The sequence below is a fragment of the Chaetura pelagica genome, unplaced genomic scaffold (assembly GCF_000747805.2).
Source record: "Chaetura pelagica isolate M959 unplaced genomic scaffold, ChaPel_1.0 scaffold82, whole genome shotgun sequence".
NCBI lineage: Eukaryota > Metazoa > Chordata > Aves > Apodiformes > Apodidae > Chaetura > Chaetura pelagica.
In genome coordinates, this window is record NW_009952990.1 from 7,825,576 (window position 1) to 7,838,393 (window position 12,818).

Genomic DNA, 12,818 nt, shown 5'->3' on the forward strand with positions numbered 1-12,818 from the left:
GGTCTGCACAAGTAGTTCCTAGATCTAGTAGTTCCTAGATTTGTGTTCCTAGGTCTTGTTAGTTATTTGTTCACAGGATTTTCAGACACTAGAACAGGCTGCCTAGGGAGGTGGTGGAGTTACTAACCCTGGAGGTATTTAAAAGATGTGTAGATGTGACACTTAGGGACATTGTTTAGTGGTGGACTTGGCAGTGCTAGAATAACACTTGGGCTTGATCTTAAAGGTCCTTTCCAACCAAAATTATTCTGTTGTTCTATTTTTAAGTATTCTTTGGAGTATTTACACTTACAAATAATCAGTTTGAAACTTGGTATTGTTTGAGTTTTAATACATCTGGAACACCATAATCCAAGACTATGGGACTATCAGCGTTATTTCTTTGGCAATTATTGTAGTTCAAGTTGTGAGGTGCTTTTTCTGAAGATGGTACTAATACGAGCCGCAGAGGAAAAATTATTGAAGAATTTTTGCCTGTAGTATAAATGTTATTCAGTTTTGGGTTTATTTAACATGAAGCTGAACTTTTTTTAATTGAATCAGTATATTTGTCTTTGTGAGTGGTCTATCTTTAGCCAAAATAAAGATATTTTTGTAGCTTGGTATTTGAAGCATAAAAAATTTATCAGCTGGGAAGTGTGAAAGTAATAGACTTCCATAATTTCAGTGAAAACCCCGAAGTTTCAATATTGATATTTTTTCCTTAGAAAAAATCAGAAATTTCACAAAGCTTCTATGAACTGCTGTAGTTTCTGGTGTAATTTTTCATGAGAGCAAAGTAGAGACAGAATAAATTAATTGCAGATCTAAGGAATGTATTTGTATGAGGTGCTATAATGTTTTCTTTCCACTGTGGTAGAGTTTTCTCAAATTGTAGGGATGGATTCCTTGGCAGCCTCACCTGAGAGAATCTAGCAAGTCATCTGCAAATAAAAGCACATTGAGAATGATTGTTCCAGTTCTCTTTGTCTCTTTTTTTGGATGAGATTTATTTACCTCAAGGGTCATAAGTTGTCAGACTTTTGATCTATACCCTTCTGTACCCATGATAAATAAATGTTTGTGTTGGCTTAGGATATACTTAGTAAATAAATGCAAGCATTACTGTTGAAAAAAAATACTTTCCCACATTTATTTAGCAATGGTAGCATGGTGTTAGTGGAATGATAAAGAGTGTTTCAGAGATTTTCCTTTTTCTGAAAGCATGGATGCTTTAATAGGGAGGAAGAGGTTTTTTCCTCCTAAGATTTTGTTCCGTAGTACCTAGTTTATGATTTTAAAATAAATATATACATAAAAATGGAAAAACATTAATTTTAAGAAGTCTAAATACTGTTTTATTACCTTGTGCAATACCAACATTTACATAGGGTTGCTTCAAATCAGATTGCAGCCTTGTGTAGGACATTGTGCAGAGACAGTCAAAGATTTAAGCTAAATTTACACTTGAAAGTGTTTTTTGCTACTCTTCTGTAGATGCAACTTGTACTGACAAAAGAGTGCATAAATTTTGCTGGGAAGTACACTTTTTGTCATTATAGCTTCATCAATTGAAGATCTTTTGCCATTAGTGTAAAAAGGCAATAGAGATATTCATTGATGTATTAGTTTATTGTGTTGCTAAAATCTTGAAGTGGAACTGCTTTAAAATGTGGGTTTTCTTTTTTTTAGCACTGGTTGGACCTTTCAAAATTCATTAAGAAACAAATAAAAAGTAAGTACAGTGTCTTTGCCTGTTTGTTACCTCCTTTAGCATTTGAACTTAAAGTATTTGAATGTGATTGTGAATGTTTAAATATGTCCTTTAATGGAATAAATAATTCTTAGGAAAGAGATTTAGTTTAATGACTAATTGGCTGACTGTGTCATGTCTAAATGCAAGAGCACTTGTAAGCAATAGACCAACATTTGGTAGCCCTCGTTAAACATTTGCTGTTTGCGTGATGCAGGGTAGGTTGCCAGGTAATTTTAATCTGATCTGGGAAATCAAGTTGCCTGGACACAGATCTTGGTTTCTGTCACTGCTCATGCTCCAGAACACATTTCCTGTTTTGTCTTGTTTTTTTAAGAATAAATGAAAAGCTTTTCATTGTATCACAGTTAACCTTTTTTGTTTGTATGTTGTAAATAAAACTAGCAGAAATACCTGCTGTTTCATCAGAGAGTTTTATGTGGCAGGGTTGGGTTTGGCCACTGGGTGTTTTTTTTTTAATTGGCTAAGGCAGGCAAAAGTTGCTTGTGGATCTCTAATAATCTTTTTGCAGGCTTGGGTGCAGTACAGCACTGTCACTAACATGTTTTGTTAATGTACTGCTGTCGGCAACAGCCATAGGCCAACTGATAACATACCTTCTATGAGACTAAAATACAGCATTTTGCAAGGAAATTGGAGACCTCTTTGCAGGACCTCACAGAGATGGGTCTTGATAGCTTCAGTGGTGCTTTGCCTTTCTTTCTGATAAGTATCCAAATATCTGGACACTTTTTGTAAACAGTGGAGTTCTTTTTCAAAGGCCTCTAGGACAGTTTGCTTTCACTTCATGGTGTGTGGATGTCAGTCTGCTAGAATAGATGGTAAACATAGGTTCTATGCGTAAGGTTTTGGTGGTTGGCTTTCTTTCACCTTTTCATCACATCACAGACTGCTTTACCTTAAGTGACTCAGTGATTTTCAGGTGCACTTTCTACGATAGTTTTGTCCTCTCCTTGATTTCCTTGAAAATACGGAAAACAAAGAGTTCTGTAACACCTTCAACCAGTTCAGTTGCACTATTTTGTCTGAGCTTAATCTGAGAAGAATTTCTGAAAAGAAGTTGACCAGGCCCTGCCCTAAGGAACACTGAAGGGGGAAGTAATTTGATGTGTGTTGTAAAGGTCTGTCTCACACCAGGATACTTTTCTTTACCTTGCACTCAGCAGGTGCTTTGAGAAGAGTTCCTTTTTCATGCTGGATGTTGCTCACTGCTCTTTTTTTTCCCAGCAGTGGGCAGGTAAGGTTCATTATCTCGTTGATGCAGGCCTTAGCAGTGGTGCCCTAGGGTCCTATAGCCTGTCTTCTAGGAGCTATCATTGGAGACAGTGGCAGAGCTCTAATTGTCGTTTAGTAGAGTTAACCGTTAATGGCCACAAATATACTGTGTTGATGTGGTGTTACAGATGACCTTAGAAAGTTGTGAAAAAGAGCCCTTTTTCCAGCATTTACTGTACCAGCACACTGTTGGTCTGGAGGGTGAGGCTCAGGCAGATACAGATGCATTGGTCATAGTCTCATGGTAGCTAGAAAACATTTTCTTATCTGTACTAAAGAGACAGTCAGACCCAGCATTCACCTTCTGGCATCAGAAAACAATTCTGGCAGCTCCACTTTGTGGAGTTTGTTCACTTTCTGTGTTTGTGGGTGCCTTCCAGAGCCCTCTCCAGCACTTTTCACCTTAGCTTACCTTTGCTCATTCACATGTATCAATTGAAACCTATTGAGTAAGAGTTTTTTTTGGAGCTGTGTTTGTGCCTTGTAATGAGAAGCACCACCCACTCCCTCGCTCTCCCATCTCCCCTTGCACCCAGAAACAGCAGTGTACCTTGAACTTGCTGTCAGTCAGAGCATGCTGTGGGGCACACCTCTTTGAACAAAAATGTGTTTGCCAAATAGACAGTTGCTTGATTAATGATTAGAGTATCATAATGTATGGTAATAATCTACTATGGTTTTTCATTGCATGCCTTTTTAAATTTAAAAACATTAAATATTTATTTATTTAAAGACTTTGAAAAACATACTTTATTTTGGGTTTCTTGGGTTGTGGGGTGGTGGCTGTTGTTCTGCCTTAGCAGAACTGCAACTAGAGTAAACTTTTTTCTCCCCCATTCAAAATCTCTGCAAATACAGTTGGACCTCCGTACACGTTGCATTTTCGAATTAAGTACTATTCATCAGAACCAAACAACCTTCATGAGGAGTTTACAAGGTAGGAACTATGCATGGTTAACTGGGTGACTGGCAGAGGGGTAAATAAGACATCTAAGATATGTGGGGTACTGTCAGCAGGTGATTTGAGCTTTCTTTCTAAGAGTGGTTATTTTGTCTGACTTCTTAGTTGGTTTTCTACTGTCAGAGAAACATCTTGCTGCCAAAAAATATTTATGGGCCTCTCCAAGTGCTTTGGTCATGAGGAGATGCTGTGTTCTGATGCTTTGAAGCAAAGAAGGGAAGCACTGGGTGGGGAAAGCTGCAGCTGTGAGAAAGCTGGACTTTACACCAGTGACACCTGCCGTGCCTCCAAAAGGATTTTCTATCATGTCCTGCTAAAATGCCAGTGGTCCGCTTTGTCCCCCTTGCTCTGAGACCTGAGGGTTATTTAATAATGGTGCAAAAACCACAGAGTTGTGGGAATAGACAGCTTGAGTTCTCAGCTAACAGTTCATATATTGAGTCTGTTCCACTTCCCTGCAAGTTTCCTGTGGTGCAAAAGGTGTAAAAACTGCATTGTACAACGTCACCTTAGAATACCTGAAGGTCTCTCGTTTCACTCTGGTGGGATGTTTTTTGGGCTGGGAGTACTACACCTTGCTGGGTGTTTCATAGCACCCTGGTGTGAACTAGAGGTTATTCTGAGAATTGGGAAAGGAAGACCTGGAGGAAAAAGGTTTAGTTATCTTTTGTAGCTGCCAACTTTGTGTCTTCTTTGTATGGTAGTCATTTATCTTAATGATACCTTTTTGTTTATTTGTTTGCTTCTATTTCTCACTGTAGGGCACTTTCCTTGTCTTTAAATTTGCATGGCAATAATCAGTACATTCCTAATCTGCTAAGGTGTTTAAAGATGGTTGTTGTAGTTGGGGTGTGTGTGATGTTTACATTGAATTTAGGCCTGCAAGTACAAGTTTACTTTCTCCTCTCCTATCTGCTGTGTTGACCATGTACTTTTTTTTTTTTACACTGCTGGAGACAAGATCAGAGGGCTAATTGTCATCACCTTATGATACCGACATGGAGGCTTTAATATCCACTATCAATTTAGTGCAACGCTGTTAATTCAATAAAAGGGCACGTTCCTATACAATGTATAATTAACCTTTAGAACTCCATGCCACTTACCACATTGAGTGTAATAACTTAGAAAATCCAAAAACCTGGATGATTTTTTGACATCTTTTATGAGAAAATGCTGTTAAATTAGTAGGAATCATATATATTTTCTGAAAATTGATGTAAGTCTTCATACATCCAGGTTCATGTCTAACAATATTATATTTGCCCTGTGGTCAAATTATTCTGCTACTGTCTACCACAAGATTTCTTGTTTGATCTTCTGAAGCATATGATCCTTGTCACTGAGAGATGTGAGTTTCTGAGCCAGGTGATCACTGCTGTGATCAAGTAAGGCTTTTCCTCTTAAAGTATTAATCTCTGATGCTATGTGATCTAATTGTTGCTGAAAGGTGACGTTTCAGAAGACTATTTTAATGAGAAAAACACTTTACTCAGCTAAATTTTCTGACTTACGAACATTTATTTTTTTTTAGTTATAAGCTTGACAGAAGACCACTGTGTAACTATGGAAGGAAAATGAAAATGAGCTGGAAAATTGATTTTACAGTGAACAAATAGTTACATTTTTCTTTTTTTGGGGGAAAAGTAATGTGAATGTTGCTGGGGTTTTAGGAATCTTTATGCTGGCTGGTCATGTTTTCCATATAGCATGTTGAGCTAATAGTGAAGTTTAACAACTATGTACTCAGAAATATTCCAAGTGGAAATGAAATGGGAGTAAGAGGAGAAAGAAAAAATATCCTTAATAGTAACCGTAAGCTCACCTGATTGTGGGAGTGTTCAAAATTCCTGCTGGAGACCTGTTTTATCAAAGACTCCAGTTTCTAGTGAAGCTGTAAACATCACATTCTCATAATTAGCACAGTAATGGGGAAGTATTGAAACCCTTTGACTGCAGTCTTTTTCAATTTAAAAACACAGTTGAAATCCAGCTCATTTTTGGAAGACACCTTCTGTCACTTTTAAGAGACCTGATTAGTTAGTTAGTTTAGTTAGAAAAACAACAGAGGAATGTTTCTCTACATGTGTGTTGTGGAGAATTTTCTAAGGTACTTTGCTGATTCGTAATATCAAGAATAGAGATGCCTGTGCTTATCAGTCTGTGTGTAGAAAAGGAGCAAGAGGAAGTCTTACCAGCCAGAGCAGACCTGCAGGGCTGCACAGGCCAGCTGATGCTGAGAGAAGCACTGCCCAGATTTTTCTTGCAAGTTTAGAAGAGTTCCTTGGACTGTGGATCATTAGGGGAAAACAATAATAACAGGGAATATACTTGCCTTTCTTAGTCTATACACACAAATATCCAGGTTTGATTGGCAAATCAGGTATTTGCCAAGTATGTGACTCAGAGATGTGATACAGAGCTAACGTGGCTAAATCTGATTCTGCTTTAGTGTATCATAAAAAGTCTTTGTAATCTTCCTTTTCATTTCTGTTCTCCTAATTCCAATTACTCATTCTTGATGTTCACAGCACATCCTCTGTGATGAAAACCACTTTTTCTTTCAAACATTCTTTATAGAGCTAGGAGAGGTTTACATCCACGTTTACCAGCTCGGCTTTCAGTAGCGCTTCATGCTTTCTTCTCTTGAGTCGCTCATCACTGCAGGGCTCACGGTGTCCAGAATAGTACAGAGCCTGCCTGTGCCATCCCATCCTGTGCAGAGCTCTTTCATTGCCTGGGGCACTTCTGCATGCCTCCAACCCCAGCTCTTGAGTGGCTATAAAACATGAAGCATGCCTAGAATTATTTTAAAATACTATTGCTGTTTGAAGGCTGTAAATTCCTGCTTGGCCTCCTAAATAAATGTGTGGGCTTTATGGAATTCAGATTTCTTTTGTTCAGAACTTTTCTGCTATTTTAAGTGAAAATTCAGCCTCAGGTTTTCCCTTTGCACAGTTTGAACTTTTTTCGTGTTCTGTGTTTCTGTCTGGGAAGGTAGCCCTTGTGCTTTCATCTGTGTTTTGTCTCTAGATCCTATAGTTCAGTTCTTGCTTGAGTTGGGCAAGACTCGGTTCAGGAGAACAGTGGAATGTCAATTAACATTTAGATTGCTGTAGTGTATGCTCAGAGCATATCTGTGAACAGCAAGGCTTTGGACAGTGTCCTGAATACAGCCAGTAGGTTAAAAATGTTTTCTTCTTTTTAATTGTAGTGAAAGCTATGGGAGATTTGAAGGATGTATGGTGTATCTCAGTGATTGCAAAGGCCCTTGTTTTTAAGAGGAAATTAAGGAAAAAGTTGTGACTGCTCAATGAATTGAGATATTTTTCTAGTCATTGGGACTAGAAAGATGACATTGTATATACTTTTGACTTTCTGAATTTTCATTTGCCAGGTACCTGTTTGTATTACAGCTCCGGCAAGATATTCTTTCAGGGAAGTAAGTATCTCTTTGCTCTTGCAGCTGTAATTTAAAGTATTTATAATAGTTAATCTCTCAGTGAGTTAAAAATTTGCTTCAGCTGTGTGATTGTTTTAATTCTCTATGGTATTAATGCACAGATTATGAACATGATTTACAGTTCCACATGCGGTTTTTTTCCCTTTAGAATACAGTGATCTATGGCTTTTGTGTGCATCATGACTGTATTATTGACAGATAGAATGGGTAAAGACCTTTGGATTGACCAGGTGTTGGAAATGGGTAAAGCGAGCGGAGACTGTCCTTTGACTTTCATGACTCGAAAATGTAACATGGATTTGCCATATTTTTCATTATGGTAGGTAAAATAGAGGAGAAAAAGAAGTGCAACATTTTCTGTAGAGGTCAACCCTGCAAAATATTTGGTGTGTTTATAGTCTCACCTTGGCTAATAAACTCACACCTGCTCTATTGTTATTTTTTTCATAACAACAAGACAGAACAAAAAAAAACAAACAACAAAACCACATGTTCTAAAAGACAGTGTTGGAGCAAAAACTATTTCTTAGTAAATTTATTGTTGCATTTATCAGCTCAAGCTTGTTTTATGGTGGAGCATATAATGTGTTTATTGCTAACTGGAATGTGGCAACTTTGCAAATCATACAGTAATAATCATATGCAAGCAAAATAATTGTAGATATTTTGTGTCATTGATAGCTTGTGGATCTTGTGGAAGCTAATGTTTCCTTTTAATATATCAAAACTACTTTTTAGCTTTACTGCAAGAACTCACCGAGAAAAAGACATTTTTATAGCTTGCTTTTTTTCTTTTTAAGACTGAAATGCCCATATGAAACTGCTGTTGAACTAGCAGCTCTGTGTCTTCAAGGTATGCAACCTTTTGAAAGCTGTTTGTCTAAATGTACTTAAGAAACACACCTAGTAGTTTCTTCTCATACTTTGTTACTAATGATTTCTGATTGGTCATATATAAATGCCATTCCTGTACCTGAGGAGAAGAATTTTAGGAAGGTTGCTTCCCTGCTGCTGCTCTATTCATAACTTCTGAACTGCATTAGCCAGCACCGGCGCTTGCTGAGGGGAAGGAGCCTGAAAGACCTGGGTAGACAAAGGTTTCATAGAAACCAAAGACTGACTAGGGAAGAAAGGCCTCAAGTAGTTCCCCACTGAGGAGGAAGCTGTGGCGTGTGCACTGTTAGCTCTTCAGCCTGAAGAGGCTGAAGCACACGCTGTGTGGCAGGCAGGTCTCTCTCTGCGGGTGCAGCTTTGACCAGGGGCTGCCTGGCCAGTGCTGGGGAGAGCCAGGAGGTGGCTGCAGGGCGGGAGGGAGGTGCTGTGGAGGAGAGAGTTATGTGGAAGGGAAGAACTGCAATGATTCTGCATCAGGAGCAAGGGTTACAAGTTAGAAAAAAACAAATCCTAGGACACTAGGTTTCACTAGTTTATTGTAGGAAAAAGTTGTTTTTTTTTTAATTGCTGCAAACACATTCATACCAATAAATTTTCATTCCATTTCAGGTGGTTTGTTTTGCAGATAGGGATGAAACTTGTATCATGAAGCTCAAATCAAGTTCACTTTTTCTACAAAAAAAAAAAAAGTGCAGTGATCTGGATCATTCTAGGCATATCAGCAGCACAGTGAATTTATATGACCTGACAGTCAAAGCTGGGAATTTAGTTCCAAGCAGCAGCACGTGTAAATCTTAAGGCAGTGAGTTATTTTATTTTACAGTTTCCATCTGCACTGGTCTGGCACAGCTCTGATAGTTAGGTGTGCAAAAAACTGGTGCAGAGAAACTCCCTTTGTCTTTTTGAGAATATCTGGAGCCCGTATTTGATTTGTTGCTTCCATTTTCACAGATAAAAACACCAGTAACCTCACCCCTGGTCTAAGCAAGGAGAACCAGCCAAGAATAATAGGCTGATGCCTCAACATTTTGGGTAGTGATTAAAACCTGTGATTACTATGTAAATGCAATACAGTATTCATCCCTCATGTTTATAATGTCTCCGACTAGGTACCAAAACTAACACTTCTTGGCACTGTCTGTGGGAACATACTTAAATTGTGGTAGCATTTTTATACTCTTCTGCTGGGTTGTTTTGTTTTTTTCAGTTTCAGTTTTCCGCTATTTTGACATCATTGCAATACGTTTTGCCAAAATTATTTCATTATTGCAACTAAAGTATTGATCTCTGCTGGCATATGCTATACTTAACATTTTTATAGCATTTCTTACATTTTATTGACGTTGGAAGCTTTTAACTAAGCAGAAGAATTTAAAGAAGTGTCAAATTATTATTCCCTTCTCGATAGGTTACATGTAGTCTGTGAAATTCAACCTCGCTCCTTGGTGTTGCTTTCCTAAGAGTGAAGAAGTGATAAAAGCTATTTAGGAACTGATGCCCTAACCCTCTGAAAGAAAGGCCGTTTCTCTTTACAGAGCAGCTTTAAACTTCATAGATTTTCTTTACCAAGGAAGCTGTTCTGTTACAGTAATTCTTTGTTGTTTCAAAAAGCAGTTTCATGGGCTGGCGTTTTGTGTGACTCATCTTTCTAATGTTATTTGCTGGTTTGTTGCCAGTCTGTGAAGGAACTTTAGTAGCAAGTAACTTTGATCTGCAGTATGGGTAACTTGTGAAGCAGATGCATAATCATACACTTCACTTAGGGTTTATCTATGGAAAAGTTGGAACCAGGCTTGAATCATGAATGCTAGAATAAGGTTTTAATTACCTGATTAGTCTTCCATGGCTTTCGCATTTTACCAGGTATAACTTCTGAAACTATGAATTGAACTGAAAATTAAACTTTTCCTCTGATCTCCAGTTTCCAGTTCTAATCATAAGACATCTTCATGGGATAGTTCAAAATTCCCCCCCCCCCTTCAGTTTAAAAGAATCAACAATATATTTGCAGATAAACACATTTTTGCAGTTTTCAAAAACTTTCTGGGAATCTGTTAAAAACATCCCTCAGTTTAAGCAGTTGCTTATTAACACAGATAAGATGAAGCACCACTCCTATGAGGAAAGGCTGAGAGAATTGGAGTGGTTCAGCCTTGAAGAAGAAAATGCTACACAGAGAGAATGCTATCTTCTGGTGGGCTTTCAGTACTTAAAGGGGGCCTGTAGGGAAGATAGGGACTATAGGAAACATACATTTTAGCATGTATATACATAGAATGTATATAAATGAGTTACGTAACACTTTCCCCACCTATCCCCTTTAAAAACAACAACAACAAAAAATACCCCGCAAACGAATAAAAATCCACAAACACCCAGATGCAGGTGTGCCAAAGCATGATACTTTGTCATAAAAACTCAAATGAAGAGATGAGTCTTCTGCTGTGCCCTCGTGTTAAAAAATACTAATGCTGCTGAGCCATTCAAGGAACATAATTGCAGGAAAGACACAAGTCAGACCACCGCTGCACAGACCCCATGCTTCCTCTTCTGTTACTGCCCTTCTACCCTGTGTAGGGGCCTGATGAGGCTCTTACTACCTTTTACTCTGAAAAGCCATTTCTTAGAGAGGAAGGTGATGACATCATTTGTTTGCCTGAAAGTGAATAGATAGTGAGTGCAGCTATTAAGAAACAAGAGTGGTATTCTTCTTGTGCCTAATACTTCTGCCCTAGCTTCTCTGTGTATCTTTTGTCCTACATGCTCATGATTCTTCTCATCCTTACACATCCTCTTTATGCCACAGTCAGCCTTCGCTCCTTGCCTTCTCTCTCAGTTAACTAGTAGAGATATCTCCTATGTTTTTCCTAGATGGTTGTCCACACATCAAACTTCTGTTTATTTTTTCACCTGAAGCCCTCCTTGCTAATGTGTTTGTTGTGGCCCCCACTTTTGTACTGGAGACCAGACTCCCAGTAATTATTAGTAACATCTGCTTTAAATAGGCTTTCAACTTAGATGAAATAGATGCAGAGCTGAGATACCTCTGTTAAAGAAAAAGACATGTAGATAAGAATACTGTAACTCACCAGGGAAGATTACTGTTGAAGATAATAAATGTGTGTGAGGTGGTAGTTAGAAATGAAGATCAGTTAATTTAGTCTATTTAGTATCCTCAGGAATGGTAACGTGTGAGTGAAGCTCAAGTGCTCAAAACCAGCTAGTAGGTGTATTGATCAACAGATTGGATTTTGACTATAACTTCTGTGTTCTAATGTGTCTGCTAGGTATTTTTGAAGACTGAGAATGAATTAAATTGTTGGAACTGTTATGTGTAAAATTGCCCTGAAGCAATCAGTTTTCTTAAAGGGATTTAATTTCCCTCTCTGCTTTTTAAAAATAATAATAAATTATAAATAATAATAATTATAATAATAAATATTATTATTTATTAGTAATCATAATAGTAGTCAAGAAACAGCAATTTACAGAGGCCTGGTTTGATATCACATACCTATGCAATGTGGCATTTCTGAGCAGTTTATTGGCTGCTGATGTTTGTCCCACAGTCCCAAAGCAGTGACATTGGAGGCTCTGGGATATTCCAGGAGCAAAGCATGTTGCAGGCACAAGACAGTTAAGGGCATCAGTTGCTGAGATGCTCAGCACTTGCATCTCCTGCTGAGCTGAACAGAGTTTGAAAGTGTTCGGTTCCTAGAAAATAAGACGCCAGGCCCTGAGTAAATAAGTAGGAAGTGACACCTCAGTTATGTTAATGCTTCAGCATTTCTTTCTTGATAATTACTTAATCTGAACATTACACCACCACTATGGGTTTAAAAAAAACAACAACAATTGAATCACTGGCTTCTTGATATTGGGTATTATCTTCGTGTTTTGAAGTTAACAGTAATGTAACAAAGTGTGTAATAGAATGGGAAGTGTTTTGGAATGAAAAGTAGGACCTCATTGCAATGAGAGGAAGTTTAAAGTAACCTCTTCTGAAACAGTAGTGCATTGATTTTTTGTTTTAGTAGAAACTTTATTTCCTTCAAATACTTTACAATCCAGAGAAGCAGCTTTAGTTAAGCAGGGTTAGTTCTAACATTCTTGAATGTCAGAATTCTGTACCGTAACTTACACTGCTTCTGCAAATGCATTGGTCTGACTTTTGCTGTAAAATCTGATTTTAATTTGGAGGTGGGTGGAGGGGTTAACTTACAACATAAGCACAATTGTATTCTTCTACAATATACTTAGAAAATCACAAACTATTATTATCCTTGTAGAGATTATAGCATTAAATGTTTCTGGTTATCCCATGATCTTTATGTTTTTAACTTTTCAACTGATTGATTGCAGCTGAGCTGGGAGAGTGTGAGCACCCAGAGCACACACCAGAACTCGTGTCTGAATTTAGGTTTGCACCAAACCAGACTGAAGCAATGGAATTTGACATTTTTCAGAAATGG

General features: G+C 37.9%; 1 protein-coding gene across 1 annotated transcript in view; it reads left to right on the forward strand.

Moving 5' to 3' along the window:
* FRRS1L (ferric-chelate reductase 1-like) overlaps nt 1-12,818 on the forward strand; it is a 157,526-nt gene that overhangs the window by 12,995 nt on the left and 131,713 nt on the right. Inside the window, exons 3-4 of the mRNA XM_009996537.1 lie at nt 3,887-3,965; nt 7,387-7,431. Coding sequence (XP_009994839.1) covers nt 3,887-3,965; nt 7,387-7,431 — 124 coding nt within the window. The remainder of the gene's footprint in view (nt 1-3,886; nt 3,966-7,386; nt 7,432-12,818) is intronic.